Source organism: Scomber japonicus, chromosome 3 (assembly GCF_027409825.1).
Source record: "Scomber japonicus isolate fScoJap1 chromosome 3, fScoJap1.pri, whole genome shotgun sequence".
NCBI classification, from domain to species: Eukaryota; Metazoa; Chordata; class Actinopteri; order Scombriformes; family Scombridae; genus Scomber; species Scomber japonicus.
This window is the reverse complement of record NC_070580.1, coordinates 20,820,733-20,840,911: the sequence shown is the minus strand read 5'-3', so window position 1 is coordinate 20,840,911 and position 20,179 is coordinate 20,820,733. Positions and strand designations below refer to the sequence as shown.

Genomic DNA, 20,179 nt, shown 5'->3' with positions numbered 1-20,179 from the left:
TCCTTTGCCCACAGGGGACGGCTGACATGGATGAGTGTAAACTGTTGACATGGTGCTGTCTCCTATGCTCTCTGATCAAAGACAGTGCAGCCCTCCTGTTTCACAACCTGCCTTCAAATATGCTCCAAGTCTGTGCCACAGAGACTCCCTCCCTGTCTGTTTCACACATTATTTTAACCTGTGTCTCTCCATTATGAACTGATCTGATATTAACAAAGCAGCCATTTATGATGTTACCCATGTAACCTCTGTGACCCCCCCTCCCACCCAAACAATAATTTAATCTGGAAAACAATGTGTAAGTGGCTCATACCATAGCGGATACCATTTTCGGAGATGGTAATGCACTGAATTCAACTGGAAGGAAATACTTAATTTAGTGCTTAGTTTAATTAATCCCCAGTAATGATGCAACTATTAGTAAGAGCTTTTGCTTAAGTGTGTGTGTGTGTGTGTGTGTGTGTGTGTGTGTGTGAGAAACGGTGGTTTAGAATGGGATGGAATCCTGGAATTAGACTTTTAGTTTTAACCTCTCGAGACTCCTAACACCTATGATATACAGTGGTTGTCATGGTAGCAGCTGTATGGTTTGATAGATAATCCTACAGTTGTTTCTAACCTATGTATACCAATCCTAAAATGCTGTTGTTGAAAGCATCAGATGTTTCCGCAAATGCCTCCAATGGTACAGTATGCTTATGTGAATTTTCTGTTGCCATGTGTTGATAAAAGGGCCATCAGATCAGAATTGGTCAAAATTGTTCATTGTGCTAATTGTGTTTGAGTGTTCTCATTGGGAGAGATGTAACCTAGAGCTACAACAAATCCATTAGTTGATTGACAGAAAATCAGCCGGCAACGATTTTAGCCATCTAATAATCATTTAAGAAGATTCCTGCAAAAAAAAAGAAAAAATCACTCCAAATATTCACCAGTACCAGCTTTACCCTGTGCATATTTTCTGGTATTCATACTCCTCAATGATAATAAACCGATTATCTTTTGGGTTTTGGACTTTTGGACAAAACGTAACCATGGGCACTGGGATGGACATTTTTCAAAATATAATGAAATTTTGCGAACCATACAAATATACATTTTTTCAGTTACTTGGGAAAATAGATGAAAGATCAATAAATAATGAAATCATGAGTCATTAATCATTAGTTGCTGCCCTAGTTTACCAGTTGTACAACATGGATTATCCAAGAGAGTATAAAAAGTGTATTGCAGCACAGTCATTTCTTGCTTCCATTCTGGCTCTGGCATATTGTCATCTCTGGTTTTGTTTTAGTTTTTACTGCCATTTTCTTTACACCCAAACAATCTGCTTGCCCAATTGTTTGCATCCTTCTAGCAACGGGGAACCCATATTAGCATCTCCAGTTTTTTGAATGCCACAGTGGGTTTTGAGTGCTTAAAGCAACACAAAACACTCTTGTTTTGCATGTGCACCTGATTGACAATGACTTCAGCTCGACATTTTCTTCTCCACTGGCACAGGCTGCATCCGTTGTGGAGCATGTTTTCCCCACCGAGTTTGATTATTGCATGCCTGGGACTTAATAGGCTCTGGGGAGTGTTTGTGCCTAAGGACAATTTGTGCCCCTAGCATTCAGTGTAATTCTGTTGACAATGTTTGATTTCTTTTAGGCAATTTGCCCTCAGAAGTAAAATTTGTGCCCAGAAGACATGGGTGTGATTGTTTATGCTCTTGGAAATATGAGCTGTCTGCATTTTACTAAAAGCAGTTTTCACACAGGAGCTTAGCAGGCAAGCTGTTGTGATATTATTACATCCATACCTATATTACAAACATATTGACCCACCAGTCCATTTACTTTTTTTTTTTTCTTTTTTTTTTTGCCACACCAGCTGCTGCTGTAAAGGACTTGATTGATGGTAACTGTAAGAGAGCAGGAAGCATAATAGGGCCTGTAGGAAGGGTTCTTCTTGTTTCCCGCATATCCCTGATGGTGATGATCATTACCACCCATTAAGGCTTTGTGTCAAATGGGGCACCTGGTATTGAAAGCAAGAGATTTTATTTGGTGCACATAGTCACTGCTGTTTGTGTTGCTTCTGCCTTCAGTGGTTTAGTTTGCATAGGATCAGAAGTTTAGGAAAACTGTTGACTTGCCAGGCAGGATACTGGGAAAACATTATCCTTGTTAAAATCTGTTTCAATCTCTGTCACCTCTGTGGGTTTACAGTGCATGCTGGGAGATTTGAGGTACCTTGACTGAATGTTTATCTTAAATCACTTTAGTTGTAATCTACAATTTCAGTCATTAATAGCTTTAAAATAGTGTGTGATATTTAAATGCACCAGCCAAAGAGAACATTCATATTGGACAATTCCACAAAATTAGAGATGCACCGACTGATCGGCCGCAGATTGAAGACTGACTGTTTTCTCACACACACACACACACACACACACACACACACACACACACACACACACACACACACATTAAAATTAATGATATGAACTGCAGCAGAGACTTGACTGATTTTGTTACAGCACGTCGGCTGCAGTTTTTAGCTTGTTAAAACATTCATTTACTGGCAACATGTTGCACACTGTCATCATGACACCAACAGGCAGGGCTCAGATGGCGGCCTGAACGCAGGCTACATCCGACTGTCCCAGGTATGCTCAATATGAGGCGGATGGTGAGTCAGTCCAGCCCAAAATAGACTAATGTAATATGGAGTTTACACACTGGGACATGTTCAGCTGTTTTTAGTTTAACTGAGACCAGGAGATTTTTCTATTTAAGGAAAAGTCTGATATTAATGTTTTATTGAAAATCAACTGAGGCGTGGCTCTGCTGTTAATACTGCTGATGTTTCTGTTTTAGAATATGTAGGAAAATACAAAGTATTATAGGTAAAAGAAAAAAAAGAAACAGGGTCGGAAATGACTTTCTGCTACTACCCATCAGGGATTATCTGCACAACGGACAAATATTCTATCAGTATCTTACTGTGAGTTGACTTCAGTGATAATAAAAGTTCATTACAGGGTTAGAAAACCAAATACTGTGTTTATGTTTTATATGAATAATGATGTTGTTGTGACAACTACACCACATGGTTAAGCTACTGTATGAGAAAGGTTTGAGCTCGAATGCAAAATCAATTTAGTCTCCAGCACAGCAAAAAATCCTCTCCGACCCGTCCTTTCTTTCCCTCATGCTGAAGATTTTCTAATTCTGTGTCTTGTCTTCCCACAGTTGCAAGTGGCCAACCTCTCCACGCTGGAGCCAAGCATCATGGGATCACGGGCGCAATGAGGGAAAGGAGGGCAGCTGGTGACCCTTACTGGTCCTATTCAGGTGAGTTGTTATTTGTTGACCAGAGCCCTCAGTAGGAGGACATTTTCAAACCCATTTCTTTGACTTGCTCACCTCTGTTCTAGCTGGCCTGTTATTTTCCTGTTTTAGTGACATTTTTCCAGTAACCCCTCATGCTGTACATCGACACTGCTACAGCCAGAAGATTGAATTCAACATTTAGTATTCATATAATAATATACCTGCTACACTATATGTTTTCATTGCACTTAATAACTGCAATTAGAGTAATGCACCAGAGAAAGAAAAACACTGATATACAACAACGTGAGTCCATAGTCAGATTATCTTAAAGCCAGTTATGATTAACCACGGTTGAGTCAACGCAATAGAATATATTTGTTTAAGGATCAATTCATGTGTATATAATCTAATAAAGACCTCACATTTAGCAGTGAAACCTTCTCTTCTTCAACAACAGGTAGTTTCAAATATGTAAATCAGACACACTGCACAAAAGAAGATTAGGACTTATGTAACACTTAGCTGTGCAGTCTTCGGGTGTTTTCAGCAGACTTACTTTCATTTGAACTTAAGTATATCGTATTACACAAACAGTAGGCTTCAATGTGAAAAACCTAGCTAGATTGGGTTGTTTTCCTTCCCCTAAATGTTGTTAATATGCATACTTTCATTGCCCAGCTAAGTCCTTCTAGGAATTTTTCAGCCCAATTTCTCAGCCACCTATCTTAACAAATTGGAACGATGGACAGATACAGCAGAACCAAAAGTGAAAACTCAGATGTGAGCTCTAATGGATGATTAATTACAGGCACCTTTTTATGCTTGTAAATATTCTCAGAGAAGGACGTGCTTGCTTGCATCGGTGTATTTGGATGTGTTTTCCATGTGAGAGTGGCAAATTGATGTTTAAATTCTGTTGCAGTGAAGTCTTGCAGCAGCTGAGTTATAAGCTTTAGAAAGTTGTTTATTTCAAAGTCAAAGAAAAAAAACAAATTTAGCAAAACATGGATATGAAAATATTTTAATACGATGAGTCACAGTGGGTAATATATTTGGCATATAAACACAGCAATTCATGTTTTTAACTCTAAACATACATCTCTAACATCCTACAGTGATACTAACAGTGTAATATATATATATATACACTTACAAAACATCCTCTCCCTTGTCCGTGTGAACATACATATATTTTTTTTTGCCAGGGAACAGTTCTGATAAGCACATATGTTCTTTTTAGAGCAGTGCCTCATATTCAGCTATACACCTGAGACCCCAGTGCAAACACAGCCCTCCTCTGGCCATTGAGCAGCTCCGGTGGGAAATAAGGGTTATGTGCTTTGATCAAGGGCATCTCACTGGAAGGGTCCAGAAACAGCCAGTAAAATGTATTTACAGGTTCCAAGGTCCTAAAACACCACCTAGCAAATAACTAACTTAGCCCGTCTTCTCTCGGAGAGGATCACAATCTCTAAAAATGATTACACTGAGGGAATATTCTGCCTCAATGTAGCGCTTGCGAGCTCAGAATCCCAGGGTTTTCGACAAGCAAATGGTGCACATAATAGTAAAAAAAGAAAGGGAAAAAAAGAACTGTGCTCACTTTTGGCTCATGTTTGTTTGGTATTCATGTCACTTCTGATACTGGTCTTTCGTCTCCCCCAGTTGTCTAGCAGAGGGAGTGAAAGCATGTCTGCTTTGACTATCCAGGCATGATTGCTTTTTCACTATCTACAAGGCGTGTGGAGAACATTAAGGAGAATCCTAATCACTTGATTTCTGGATGCCTCAAAGAACTGAAACCTTCCAAATATAATCACAAGATATTGATTTCCCTAAAATGTAACTTATCTGATTTTATCTTTTTAAATAACTTGGACTTTTGGGCTCTTTGATCAACATCATATTCTTTTTGTTTAGACTTCTATCAGGAATATCAGTGAGGTGACTGACACCCACATTATTAGATTTTGTGTGTTGGTCAAAGTAAAATAGCGATACTAAGCATGAGGATTTTTTTATATCCATCCAATCACTCAAAATGGGTTAGAACCCCATGTAGTGCAACATTTAACTGAGGTGGTAGATGACTCATCAGACGTGACATGACAATAACTATGTGAAACGGTGCGTCTCCTCTCTAAAAGTTAATGTTTTATGTCATGAAATTGTGTTAATCTTGTCTGAAGTTAGCAGCGGTGGAGGTGGCCTGCCTCCTCCCTGCCTCTGTGCAGGAAATCCTGTATTGTTGTAGCAGCATTGTATTCCTATCCATCTTTATCAGGCACTCTGTATTGCAGCTGCTGTCATGTACAGATCATTGGTCTTTTTTCAAATCACCATATCCGTCACATTGCTTGAAGAGACCAAAACTAATCCCTCAGGATTTAATCTTGTCTGAAGAGTCACATCAAGTCCTGCCTCATTTTGTAATGAAGGCATTAGACAGTCAGGACCATATGTTTTCTACGCGACACAATGTTTCATCTCTATGTAAACAGTGTGAGTGGCAGACTACTTTAATACCTACAGTATATTTTAAGCATTTTTAGTGCATGTTTAGCAAGATGCAGGCTGCTAATTGGGGGATGATTGAATCTCTTTTATACGGGGATGATGGATCAAAAATGGACAAACATCTGGTTAGGGTCGGGTTTTGCTAAGAAGCTGGTGACACGAGTTGATTCTGAACATTCATTTCAGGCTCGTACAGAGCACTTATTCCTACCAGTCAAGGCAGCTGGCTGTTTGTACTGAGAAAAAGGGAAGCATTGAGGGAACGCAGCAATGTCCATTGCTTTGGAAAGGTAATTAGTGGCTAAGGCCGTGAATGGAGGACAGACAAGCGTGCCTTAGCAGCTAAATGGTTATTAAGGGCATTTGCTCTGTGAAAGTGAGTGTAAAGGAAATGCACACAGTCGGGTTAGCCTGTAGCTGGAAGGTGCTGTTGCAAGACCGACCTCAGCTCTGTGAGCTAGCTACATACAATATAGAGGAGCAGAGGACCTGATGTTTCTACAGACGTCTCTGAATGACAGCTGTTTGAAGAATTTAGAACAATATTAGTCTCAATAGCAAATGAAATAGATTTAGAAACAATGAAGAAAGTCTTTTAAATTCTTACTTTTATTTTTAAGTAACTGTTTTGATCAGAAGTTTGACTTGAATAAGCTTACATATAAACTGTATGTTGAAATAATGATAGGAAGTTTATATTTATTGCTTTAAGATTTTCTCCAGACATTTGCTAATTATTATATGACATAATGTTTTTAGTTTTTCACATTACATCACCATATTAATGCTATCAGTATCATATAACATTCCATATATTTCGTGATAAGAGAATGTGCTCAGACCTTATACTTTACACATTAGCCCAACACTTTGAAGAACGAGGCAACCATTGCAATGAGAGCTCTTATCATTCCGAGACATGTCACCTTCCTGTGTGCTTTGGTTATGAACCTCCAATGTAAGTAGCCTCGAAACCCACACCCTGAAATTTGATTAAAAGTTATTTAAGGCGTGCTGCGTGTGTGTGTGCGTGGAGGCATTTTTCATAAGAGGGATGATATCATACTCGCCATGACTCCCACAGGAACAGGGCTATGCATCATTTTCCCCCTTTTTATATCTCTGCAGGTTTTCACATCTTCTCTGTTAGTTTCTTTGGCTTCCTATTTTATCTGTAGTTTTATGTGTTGGCCAATGTAGGCAGTAGTTTGCTTTTGATTGTGCACTCTAATTGATTTATTGTTCTACTTTAATTACAGCACAACAGTTGGGGTACATTAATGTGCATTTGCTGTAGCATTACCCTTGATCCTCTCTGACAGTGTGTAGAATGATTAAAAAAAAAAAAAAAAAAGAAAGCAAAGAAATAATCATCGGCAAGAGGTAATATAGAATATTCATTTTCACTATAATGAGATTTTGTCAGGTCCCTTAATCAACTTGCATGTCATTCCAGACTGATATGAAGCAAATATGCCTAGTGAAAATATATGTGCTCATGAATTTATTTATATATTTATGATTTTGGCAAACAAAAATAAATAAATAAAAATAATGTTACAAAGACCATAATGACACAATTATGTAGCCCGGGTTGTTCAGATGACATGGTACCCTAACTTCCACAAATGATTAAAATAGCAATTCATTAAAGCACCTCCATCATTTTTATAAATTACTCAGAGCACAGCCCTTCATATACATAAAGCTCCTGCTGTCTGTTTGTAGAGCAGCAGTCACGGATGTTTGGATTGAAGCCACTTTGACGAGCTGTTGCAGCCACTGCGAAAGCCTGTTATTGTGTGATACTTGTGGATTATATTTCCCCTCAGCCTGACTGTTTTATTCCACTTCACTGAGGTTGCCCGTGATCATTAGCAATCTTTCCACTCATGTCTCACATAATGAAGTGAATGAAGTGTCATTTTCAATCAATTGCTATGTTGATCCAACTTAATTAGTAGTTTAGAGGATACAAAACAATATTGGGTAACTCACTGTTCTTGATTGCCGGTGCTGTTCGTGTCGCCTTTAAATTAACCCTCCTTTCTACTGCTGCACACACTTTCTTTAGCTTCTTAAAGTAGGTTTTTACTGCTTTAACTCTTTTCTCTTCATTTTTTGGTTAAAATCTGGAGCTGAAAAGGCCTGTTTTATAACGTATTCTCAGCTTTTACGATTAACTTGTACAATTAATTTTATTAACATGAATCTTTATTATTATTAAGACCTCATGATTTCAGATCAGAGTTTCTGAGTTAATATCAAAATGTAGCTGTTCCTCTCAGATTGGCTAGTTGGGTTTGACATGTTAAATCCTATGATTCATATAACCTTAAATTGGCTTGGTGCTTTTGAAGGCAGTATACTTTGTCTCTTGTGGCTTGACCCCCCCATCCCCCCCCCACCCCCCCTCCCTTACAAAGGCTGGAGGGAAAAGAGCAATGCCATGTTGTCATGGTGCCCGACAGAAGGAGCTCTGCCTCCTGGAGGTAATGAATCGAGGAGGATTGCTCTCGGTAGACATCCATGTATGAGAAGCACTTGACTTTAAAGCAAAGCTCCCTGACTATATGGCCGTACAGGGGGTATGTATGAAGCGTAAACTGTGATGCATTCTATACCGGGATCCAGAGAAATACTCCTTAGGGATAAAGATAGGCAGCCTAAATTATGTTTTCCTCTGAGTTTGTGGTAAAGTGAAATTTTTTTTACAAGAGCAGCAGAGATATTGCCATGCTTCTGCTAATTTGTTTATTTCTTGGGTTTCCCATTAGCAGTCATCAGCTCAACAGCTCTTCCTAGCATTCACTTGAAGAAAAACATCCCAACCACAGTCATTTAATGTAAAAATATTTATCAGTTTTGATTAAATCTATTTATATTGTAAATAATAATGTTTCTTGATCATTCTGAGACAACCAAGTAATGGATATTAAAGCTATCATAGGATTATATCAAAAATCCGGTTGTCTAAATTGATACAACAAAGCAAATACTTAATCTGATTTCTGCCAGAATAGTCGTGTTGAGTCGATTTTTATTTGTTCAGCTCAATATCACAAATCACAAATTTGCCTCAGGGGGGCTTTACAATCCGTATAGCAGTATAATATCCTCCATTCTTAGACCTTCAAATAATAAGGGAACCCCCCTCCCCTCCGAATAAACCTCTAACAGGGAAAAAAAAAATCTGTTCCAAGATGGACAAACATGCAATAAATGTTTTGTGTACATAATAGACTAAGATAGCAAAATGACAGCATGGAAACCAGAATGGCAAAATTACAGATACATTGATAAGATATATGAATACCATGATAGGGACGGCATCAAGGAACTTCCAGGTGCCGTCAAACAGATAAGACCTGATCCACAAAATAATGTCTGAATGATTTAGAATGGCATGCTGAAAGTATTAGTTTTACTCATCATTACCTCACTGTCCAATGGCATTAACATCAACTACACAATTTGTCATGTGATTTTTCCAAATGAAGCAACTGACATTGATATCAATCTAGAGCCTCTAATGTGATATTTTTTACATGTCGACCCCAATAAAAACAGCTCCTTTTGAACAGAGTGATGACGTTAGCTGAGGGAGGGCACTGTAGTCACATGTTTATATCTGCCGTCTGATCGCTATGCACACCGACCACAACCCATTCTAAAATTGCAGCCTATTCAAATGACCAGCCTTGCATTGATTCTTGCTTCACTAACGGCTGCAGTCAATCTACTGGTTGGCAAAGCTTTTCCTCTATTTTCCTAGCCTCCACCTGCTAGACTCTATCTATTTAAGCCTTTAAGTAATAAGTTTCCCTCTTCTGTTCTATCTATACCCATGGGGGGATTATGTTTGTTTCATTTTATTTACTTAGATTTAGCGTATCCCTGTAAGGGACTTCAGATGTTGTTGTTGCCTAATGTGTCATTCTCAACCATATCAACAGCAAATTCCTTACAAACAAATATATTTTTCTTATGGCTTCAAGATATTGTCTGTATCCTGTTTTGAAGGCACAGTTTGGAAGCCTGTTAGGTTTAATGTCATTGCTGCTACATTTAGCTAGTCCTCAACTATCCCATAAGGGCCACATAGAAACAAGACAGAGTAGCTGTCTCTATTTACACTACATTGGGTGTTTGCATACATGGATGTGTTGACACATTTTTGTTGGTGTGTATAGTCCATGTGGACCCTCACGGACATGGGCAGATTGTGGCAGGTGGACTCTCGAGGCATAAATTGTGAATTCAGATTTTCTCCTACAAGGAACTTAAAGAAACTCTTCTCCACTACTAAATCGCAACACACACGGGCAGATTATGACGAGCGGCAGGACACCTGCAACCATTGTTCTCAGTGTAAGCCCACACACTGGCAGCGTGTTGACAAATGTCATTGTGATTTGACATGTGCCAGCTGTTCTATTTTGCAGTGCTGACATGTATTTACTCTCCAAGAAAGCAAAGAAAGCTGCAAATGTGATCATATTGGCTCCCTCCAATCCCCCCTGATCAATATCCAAGCTAGTGTACCTTGATTACTCTATGTATGGAGCATATGTGCTATATGCATCAAATGACACCCTGGCATACTGCATTTTTAGTGTTCTTTCCCCTTTTTCCTTTAGTTTGACTACAGGAACTGTGTTTATTTACAACAGTGTGAAAACCTGAAGACCTTTTGAACTTTGTTGTACTCATCCTGTAACATTCCCTACTTCTTCCCATAGCCACGGTGCTTTCTGGACTTGATTGATGTCCTCCTCCTGAGAGAGCGGAGGAGATTCATCTGTCTTACACCATGCATTTATAGTCACAGCCATTCTCTGCGATGATGGAAGCTTAATACAACATCATCTATATTCCTCCAGACTTGCTGATGTGTCGTATCAACCTGTAGTTGTACCTGCACTCATTTTCTGAGAAAATGAGAGGTGCAGGAACACTAATTATTAAAAATGAATTTTGCTGGGGCTCAAGCTGACTCATTATTCATCTTGGTTATTGCTAGCAGTTTGGATCAGCCTTCGTCTGCCAGAATTGGTCCATTTGTCTCTGTCAGGGGTGGGCCCTTGACAGATGTGCCAATATGGCTGCCGAAGTTCAGTGCTTGGGGAAAGGCATCTTAATTCTCCGTGATGTATCACGCTGGCAGCAACCAATTTAGCAGAATTGAGCTCCAAATCATCTTACTTCCCACTGCCTCTGACAATCTGTTTCCTTTCTCTAGATGAGGTAAATATATTAAGGGTGGAAATAAATTAGGGAATCCCAAGCCCTGAGCTAATACTGTATCAGTGATTTTTTTGTTGGAGTTAATTGTTAGTATTGTCACACTGGCATGTCCAGAGAACAGTGTTTTGGGTCAAGGCCCAGTGCACAGTAACTATAATAAATTCAGCCAAATTTTCTGGTTTCCCTGTTTAGCCCAGACTGATGTGTTGGGCAGACAGGTTTGTTGTGTAAACCTAATTAATTTCATTTTGGGTGTCAGGTGTCACGTAGCTGTGCCTTGTGGCAGGATATTAGGCCTAGTTGGTGGCTCAGTTCCAAACTAATGGATGTGGACATGCTCGGCCTGCTGGGATTGCAATATTGAGAAAGTGCGAGATTGCCAGCCCACAGGTTTTCCTCTCTAATGTGGTTATGGTGATGAGCTGGAATGAGTTAGCTAGCAGCTCAGCAAATTTTTAAACTCATAATCATGATGACTTTGTAATGAGTACATATCCCCTCTGAGGTGAGGAGTTAACTGTAGGGGGCGAGGCCTTAATAGTGGCACTATGGCAGAGTGATGTAAGATGTGCAATGTTAAGCTTGATTTACAAAACAATGTTTGACTGATGGTTGTATGTTCAAATCCTGCAAGTTATTTAAGCATAAGCTACTGAATTGTTACTGTACAGAAGTGAATGATGGTATTAAGTATTGCATCACTCCTAGATCACTGACATTCCTTGGATTGTTAGATCGTTTGCTCTGCACTACTATCTCTAGTTCACTGAATTACATTGCTAACTATTGATTCCTGTCTGGATTCTGAATTATAAGGACCCTTGCTGTGTAAACATGTAGTCATTGTTGTCCCTGCTTAGCTTGCAGAACAACTGCGACATAGAAGAGTAATGGCTACTAAGAGGGTGAGCTAAGCTTAGAGGAAGCAATAGCTCAGAGTGTTTCAGGTCTCTGTTCTGTGTTACTCTGTGGGCTGGCTTGCATGGTGTGATTTAAAAATAAAGACTGTTTATAATCAAAATACATTTCTATATTTTGGTAAATACAGGGTCAAGAATTTGGATTACCCAATTATTATTGTATAGCTTAAAGTGAATATAGTCCATGTGTTTCCACCATAAAACATGCATCATTATCTCTTTGCAAGCTCAATTTAGGATGAACCAGCTTCATAGTCTTATAAGTAAAACATAAGTAGAAGGAAGATCACTCTGGCCTGTCATCCTTTGTCTTGTAGAGTCTCATGACTCATTTAAGTGGGAGCTCATATACCTGCAAGGGGTAATAAATAATGCAGATATATCGTGAAATTATTGGGGTAGAAGCTGTTCTTTGCAATCTAAAATGTGTGATGGTCTAAACCTTTTGTGCTATATGCAAACATCCTCAGTGATTGTCAGTGAACATTTTCAGTTCTTTCAAAGCTGAAAATGAAACAGAGGTCATGCATGCATCGCTAGCTCTACAGTAGTGCTTTTTATTCAGAACAACAGCAGAGCGGATTTGTAACAGGGACGTGTCCAGTTTTCTGACCTATAAATACAGCCAATACTTTCTTATCTTACCAAACAACAGTTGCAGCCACAAGCAGCAGTGGGAATCTTTATTTTTTGAATCCAGAGGTCAAAGGAATACTTTTCTTTTTCTTTTTATTTCAGCCATTAGCAGCTTTGGGAACATCAACAATATCATTTCATTTAGTTACAATAAGCTGGATTTCTTAGTGAATGTGTTCATTTGAGGAAAGAGTAGTAAAAGTATGACAAGAAGTCAAGGGAAGTTAATTTGGGTTTGTTCAACTTTAATTATAAAATGAATTTAACATACCAGTATTCACTCTATTCTGGAATCAATTTTCTGTTCCTCTATGTGCGCTCCCTCCTCTCTTCTATTCTTTAATTTTCCTCCTCATCTATCTTTCCTAATGCTGGCCGCATCTCAATTCTGAGCAGGGGTTTTCATGTGGATGCTATAAGGGCAGTGGGGAGGGTGAGACACAGACTGGGTTAAGGCTGGATTTAAAATGGCTGCTTGCTGTGCTCAGCTTCGACACTCATTTAGGGAAGTGGTGTTGTGCTAGCCTGTGATTTGTGGTTTTGGGGTATCCAGGGCTAAAAAACCTGCTCTGTTTCTCTCTCAGCTGCCTTCGGCTTTAATTTTTTCCATCCTCTTTCCTTGCTGTGTCTACTGACTGACACATGTACCCATATATACACGCAAGCCAATTTTCAAGCTGTGAAAATACAAGCAAAGGCATGTTGACTGTGATACTGTGTGAATAAGCAGTAGATGTACAGGTTTAGCTGTGCCGATAAATTAAACTAGTTTTCACTGCGGGAGTGAATAAATACATGTCTATTTAGACCAGGTCAAAGCACAACGGAAAGGTGATTTGGCTGAAGTTAGAGATAAACACATTGCAATAACTTTGATCTACTGCAATCAATTCTGATTTCCTTTTTCTAAGAAGCACAATTGACAGCATAAGCAACATTTTTCTAACTTTTCTTTAATGGAAAATTCATTTGTATGCATTGTACACACTTTCTACTGCTGTTATGGCAACTACTTCTACTAGTACTTCCAGGAAAAATTAATTGTAGTAACATTTCAGTATTGCATCACTGTTCTTTAATTATTACTTTTGTCATAGTCTTGCCAGGTCTGACTGCACCCACTATCATTCTGCTATAGGGGGGGACGTCTCTCATTAATATGGCTAAATCCCTGCAACAGAAAACGCCACATAAAACAGACGTATGTCGACTATGTTATGCAACTTTGACTGATTTAAAAGAAACAACCATAACTTTCCAGTTTCAGTATGCAGGTTGCTAGCTTCGAGGTTGTTGTTGTTGGGTTTTGTTTCATGTAGCGACGGGGATTTTAATAGTAGAGGGGATGGAGAATGCCGCTTGAAATAGGCAGCCCCCGTCAGGCTTATGCTCGCAGTGAATCTCTGTCCTACTGTAGCTGTGTCCTGGGTGAATGTACAGTGGGTTTGTGCACATTTGTGGATTTCTGTGAATAACAGAGAATTGGACTATCTATTGGGAGATAATTACAATGTCAGGACAGTTCATGGATCTCTGTATCAGTTCCAGACAGCTTGTGTACATGTGATTTGCAGAGCTGACCTCTGAAAGCCATGTGTGTTGCATACTTTTTCCCTAGACCTTTGTCGGATAATGGAAATTACCAGGGATGCAACGGTACTCGGTAAAATATTGAACCGTTCGGAACAATACGACCTTATGGACCGCGGGTTTTCGGTTTTGCAATTAATTTTGCATTGATGCTTTACAGGCCACTGTGTGTGTGTGTGTGTGTGTGTGTGTGTGTGTGTGTGTGTGTGTGTGTGTGTGTGTGTGTGTGTGTGTGTGTGTGTGTGTGTGTGTGTGTGTGTGTGTGTGTGTGTGTGTGTGTGTGTGTGTGTGTGCGCGTGCGCGTGCCTGTCCAGGCAGGTGAAAAGCCCTCCCCGCGAGTTAATGTCCAATCACTGTTGTCCCTCCACCCACTCAACCCCTCTCACACTGTAACTGGAGCCGGGTTCAAAGTGCAGCTCACACACAGAAGTGGAAAAAACAACAAAGAGACATGGCCAGATTTAGCGGAGGAGTTGAGAGACAAAAGTTTGAAGTAGCAGCGGCTTCATTCAAATCTCCGGTGTGGGTTAATTTTGGTTTCGCCGTTGAATACATGCAGGAGTCTCCCATATATTGATAGTGGCTCCCTGACGCCCACAAATGAGCTACAATCTCGGATCGAGCTAGCAAGAGTGTGCGCTAGTGAGTGACTGTACGTGTGTGTTTGTGTGACTATCAATGCAGCGGGTATGAGAGCACAACGTCCTTATAGCTGTGTGTTGCAGCTTATTAGACCAATCCCCCCCACCGGACCGACACCGATCGCGCACCCTCTTCCCCAACCCAGTGTAATTTTTTATACATATTTTATACTGTATAGCGTATACAAGTAGTCAAGGAATAAGAGGCAGTTTACCATTGAAAGTGTTGGAAGTGTTTGGTAATTGTTAACTTGAAAGGAAAGTGTTACATTATTCAGTACACCAGTGATACTGGAATTGTTTACAGTTTTCGCTGACAACCAAAGAGATCATTTTGGGAGAAAAAAAGTTGTTCTCTTTACTCACAAAACACGTACCGAAACCGTGGCCCAAAAACTGAGGTACGGACCGTACCGTGGGTTGCCTGTATCGTTGCACCCCTAAAAATTACATCCAAGATTAGGCACAAGTTGTGCCTTCCACACATGTTGTAAAGAAGACATACTGTATATCTGTGATTATTGAGACATTTCCACAATATAAAATTGGACCTATTCAACCAAACACTTAAAATAGCAGCTCTCGCAAAAAAACAGCATGTACAAGCTGCTAAACTGAAATTCCAGATAACATGTCATCTAAAAGTTCACTGTGTGGGTGGAGATCTCTCACCCGTACCTGCTGACTGTGGCTAATGGTCTGCTTAGTGGTGACCCCACACTGTGGGGTCATCCTAACGCCATGACAGGCAGGCAAGTGAGAGGCTTCAGTGAGTCTCACAACCTCTTTCCCCTGGGAGACAGCAGCCTGTCTTTCTCCTTATGCCTGTCCTGGTTTATCTCTCAGTGACCTACAGTCAGCTCATCCTCCTGCCGTTGCATCCCTCAGTCCTGGGGAACAGGACTCTCTAGCAGGCATCCACCGCTGTTCCTTCTGCTCTCTGTATCCAATGGCCAGCTGTGTAATGTGAGATTGATGACACAATTGGTTCTGTAATCTTTGGGATGTGTTTGGCATTTTAAGTCACATGGTAGCGTGGCACTAGGGTTGGCAATCTTGTATGGTAAGTCTACCACTGGCCACTTTGGGCCTGTCTTGAAATCTTCATGGTTCACAGAGGATGAAGCCTTCATGACACACATTCATGTTCCCCAGGGAATAAATTGTAATAACTTTGGTAAAGGATGCTGATTGTTCCGAACCACTGGTAGCATGATCTCGTGATCTTGTGAATCTAGCTGCCTCGTGAGGTAAATGTACATATATTACACTAACAAATCAGAAAGGCAGAGATTTTCATAATTTGAGGAAGAAACAGTGAATCAGAAATATTAATTTGCCAGATAGACGTTGTAAGAGAGATGATATGAAAAATAATTGGAGCTTTTAAGTAAAACACATTCAAATGTCTACTTAAAACTTATACAGAGACAAAGAGAACATCCCTAGGAGACCCAGTTGCCCCTTATACCGAATTGGATGAAAATGGCTTGAACTGACTGAGCGTTATGGTCATTAAAGCTCTGCACTCTCAGCTGTGGGTTGAAAAAGTGGTTGTAGTTTGCCTTTCCTAATAGTCAGGTGTTGAAGTCATGGCATAGTGGAAGTTCCTAGAGCCAAAGAAGAGATAATTAAACTAATGGATGAAGCTGTATAAATGGAATATGAGGGTATGTCAGTTCAGAAAGAGGTGATGGCTTAGAGTGAGATAAGGGGTTCTCTGAAAAGAAGCATAACAATAGGAAATGATGGAAAGGGTGATGTGACAAATTGGAAATGGATTCAGTAACATCTTTTCCAGTGTGTGTGTGTGTGTGTGTGTGTGTGTGTGTGCGTGTGTGTGTGTGTGTGTGTGTGTGTGTGTGTGTGTGTTGGTGTCTGATCATTCTGGATAGTGATTAGTTCAGTTAAGAGAAACACATCATTTATATTCATGCCATTTGCTCTAAGGACAATACTCATATTAACACATATTATGAAGAAGTTCTCACACATTACGGTGTCTTATCTGCCCTCGTCTCAGTGCTTCATCTCCATTTTAAGGGTCCTCTGATTTGAATAACTGCTGAAATACCTACTAATTATTCCTTTAATCTAATTTTGACTGTGATTTAAATATTATCTGTGTTTCTGATATTAAAATGTCTATCACACGACCAGCTGCAGGACATTTTGAGCTCTTGAGGTTAGCGTCTGCGTTTTCGACAGTTAGCTGATATGAAACAGTTGCCCTTGGACAAAGAGGAGTAATGTAGCATCACTAATCAGTGTTTTCACTTTGCGGCTGTACAGAGGAGATCTGCGTTCTGCTCTGTGGAGTACTCACCTTTCTGTCCTGTTTACAATTAGCAAGAGGTTTCCTTATATTGATGCTGTGTTGGATCGCTGTCAATGTGAACTGATACACAGCGAGGACAAAACCCAGTGAGAAAACATTTTCTCTTTTATACTGTGTTGGAGAAATAAAAAAAACAACTTTTTAATGTGTGGGAAGGCAACTACAAAGTCGAGGAAAAAGCTTTTATTTACTTCCTTTATTAACTTTAGTTATGCGTAACGCTCTCTGCTCAAGCTTAGTCATTAGCCAGAGAAACATAAGGGTTGTAATCCTAAAATAAACCAAGTGAATTAGAGGGAAGTGTGTTATAAGACATCCTCTACATCAAATACAGTACTTATGAGTTTTAGGGACCAAACTCATCACTGCTTAATCGGAACAAATCCAAGTGAAGAAAAAAAGTGATGTTTTCCTGAGAAGCTGTGTTACTGAAAAAATCATCAAAGAAATGATAAACACCTTTAGGAACATTGGTTGTTTTATTGGGCACATAGATTGTCCTATGGCTGCCTTTTTGAAACAGAATGTAATTGCTTTTGGAATGAAGCAATTTATTCAGATTGAGGTGTTTATGAGAAATGTTTAATTTAGTTTTGACTACTGTTATATATAATTGGTGGAACAAAAGACAGAAACAATGTTAAAATAACTGCTGACAGTGAGCCATCGATGAAGAACACAATTTTATGATTGAATAAAACTGTTTTTACTGTAAAGTTCACAGTGGCCTAAATATAGACATCTAAAGCTTAAGCAAAGAGAGTCTGAATCTATTGCATATCAGTGGTATTCTAGCATCATAACAATGCCATCATGCACACTTACAGTTCTCTACAAGGCATGAAATATTTATGCAGTTTATTTTTGGCCTAAATGCAATTACTGGTCAGTTTTTCATTGCTACAGTTTGATAATTTGATTACATAATTGAATCTTTGTTTTAACTGTAGGCTTTTGGAGATGTTGAGCCTGTTTGTTTGGAAGCTCATCTTTAGGCATGGTGAATGCACAAAAATAATGAACTTTATCTGCTTACACCACCATTTCCATAGCAAACTTTCCAATTATCTGCCATTCTCAATTCAAACACTGATCAGATTTAATCCATAACTATGGGCGATGACACACCAAGCCGGCTTCAAAGAACTAGTGCCAACAATAAGGGCTAATTGATAGACTGCTCTGCTTCTCCTCACGTCTTCTATTTAAAGAGTTGCATTTAAACACGCAAAAACACTAAACCCATTTTCTTGATGAAAACAAAATTGAAACAGTCGACAGTGAATGATTTCACAGAATCATCAAACAGAGATAGTCTTTTGAAAATTTAAATTCAATTAAAAACAGCACATTATTTCAATCAGAAAGTTAAACATTACCAATGGTTACAATTACTCTGTGTCATTACTCAACCAAAGGCCAAACACAATACAAAGGATTGAACGTTATAAAGCAGCACTACTTTCAAGCTTTCCTGGAGGACATAAACAACAAAAAGGGCTGTAGCTCACAAATGCTCATCCAGAAAAATGAAACGGGCCTCTCCTATCTGCTGACAATAGATGCAGATCTTAGTGGTTTACTCTAAGAAATAAAATGAGGAAAATCAGAAATGAGTGAGGTGAGTGAGAAATCTTTTCACTGTGTTGATCAATCATTTTGCAAAGGAGAATAATGATATTCGCTTTGTCAATACTTGGTTAATATACCAAACCACTACCCACTGCTGTATAATCTGAAAACTAAGAAAAGTATTATTAGTATTGTATTCTGCTGTATTATTTCCAATGCAAGTGCTTCAGGCTGCTGCAGTAGCTGTAGTATCAGAACCAAACTCTAGCTAATAAGGCCATTTTTTATCCAAGAGAACACATAAAATCAATAGCTAGAAAATGAAAATGCATACGTTTTTGCCAGAGTTATCCAGTAGCTTCAAAAAAATGCTAGTATAAAGCCAGAATTTCTCAGTTGGAAAAACTCTTCCCTGAGTATTACTGCTGGTTCTTCAACTTTATGTAAAACTGCTTGTGCTAAACATGTATCCCTAGCTTTTAGTCAATATTACATTTTGTCATTGTTACAGTGACTGTCACTGTGGAGCAGATATTTCACATAGCAGCTGTGGTCGCTTTACTAGCCGTATGAGTTTAAACGTGTAGTGAATAAAACAAACTGTTTACACATGGCTGCTAACTCTCACACACACAGTGTGAAATATGCCGTATACTCTAATCACTCAGGTCACACCTGTTTCTCCTGCTTTGAAAAGTTGATATCAGAGTTAAGCTAATTATTTTGTGGACATACGTTAGGACAGATACTACAGTCTACAGCTGTTAGATCTGACAGAGCTGACCACCTGCTGCTGATTCTCCAATCACCTGCATTGCATGTCGCAGAACAGCAGCTGTGCTTTGAGGCAGAACAGACAGAAGGGGGGACACATAGAGTGATGGCACACAAACTGCACCTGTCCAAGTTAGCTGTGTAAAATCCTTTGTATTCAAGAATAAAGGTCTGTAACTCTTACCTATTCTAACAGGGCCAAAGGTGTGTTGGGCCCATTTTTTAAATGAATTCTGATGGTTCAGGTTTGGATATGAAATGCATGTATTAAAATTGTAAGAAATTAAGATGACAGGATTATTCAGTAATTTTAAGTTGCACTGTAACTATTGGTCAAGTCAAATGAGAATAAAAGTTAAAACAGTTGTAGATTTCTGACAAATTCAATGTGTGCTGGTCATCCAGAGAGTTCTTCAGATGCTCTGAAACCTTTTGTAGGCGTGTTGGCTCATTGCCATATCGAAGGGGAAGCTGTTAAAATTTTTGAATTGTAGGGGAAGCTCTTCCTCATGGGACATAATGTATTTCTGTCCCTCTTTTTCTTCACACAAGGTCCTGGAGATTATTTTTACAGACTAGGGGATGTTGTACTTATGTAGCAGCCAACACCCAAGAACA

The 20,179-nt window shown here is 39.3% G+C and overlaps 1 protein-coding gene across 1 annotated transcript in view; it reads left to right on the top strand.

Annotated features, from left to right (window-relative positions):
• The window catches only part of ca16b (carbonic anhydrase XVI b), a 108,155-nt gene that overhangs the window by 22,102 nt on the left and 65,874 nt on the right, over positions 1 to 20,179 (top strand). The window contains exon 2 of the mRNA XM_053315429.1: positions 3,243 to 3,344. Coding sequence (XP_053171404.1) covers positions 3,243 to 3,344 — 102 coding nt within the window. The remainder of the gene's footprint in view (positions 1 to 3,242; positions 3,345 to 20,179) is intronic.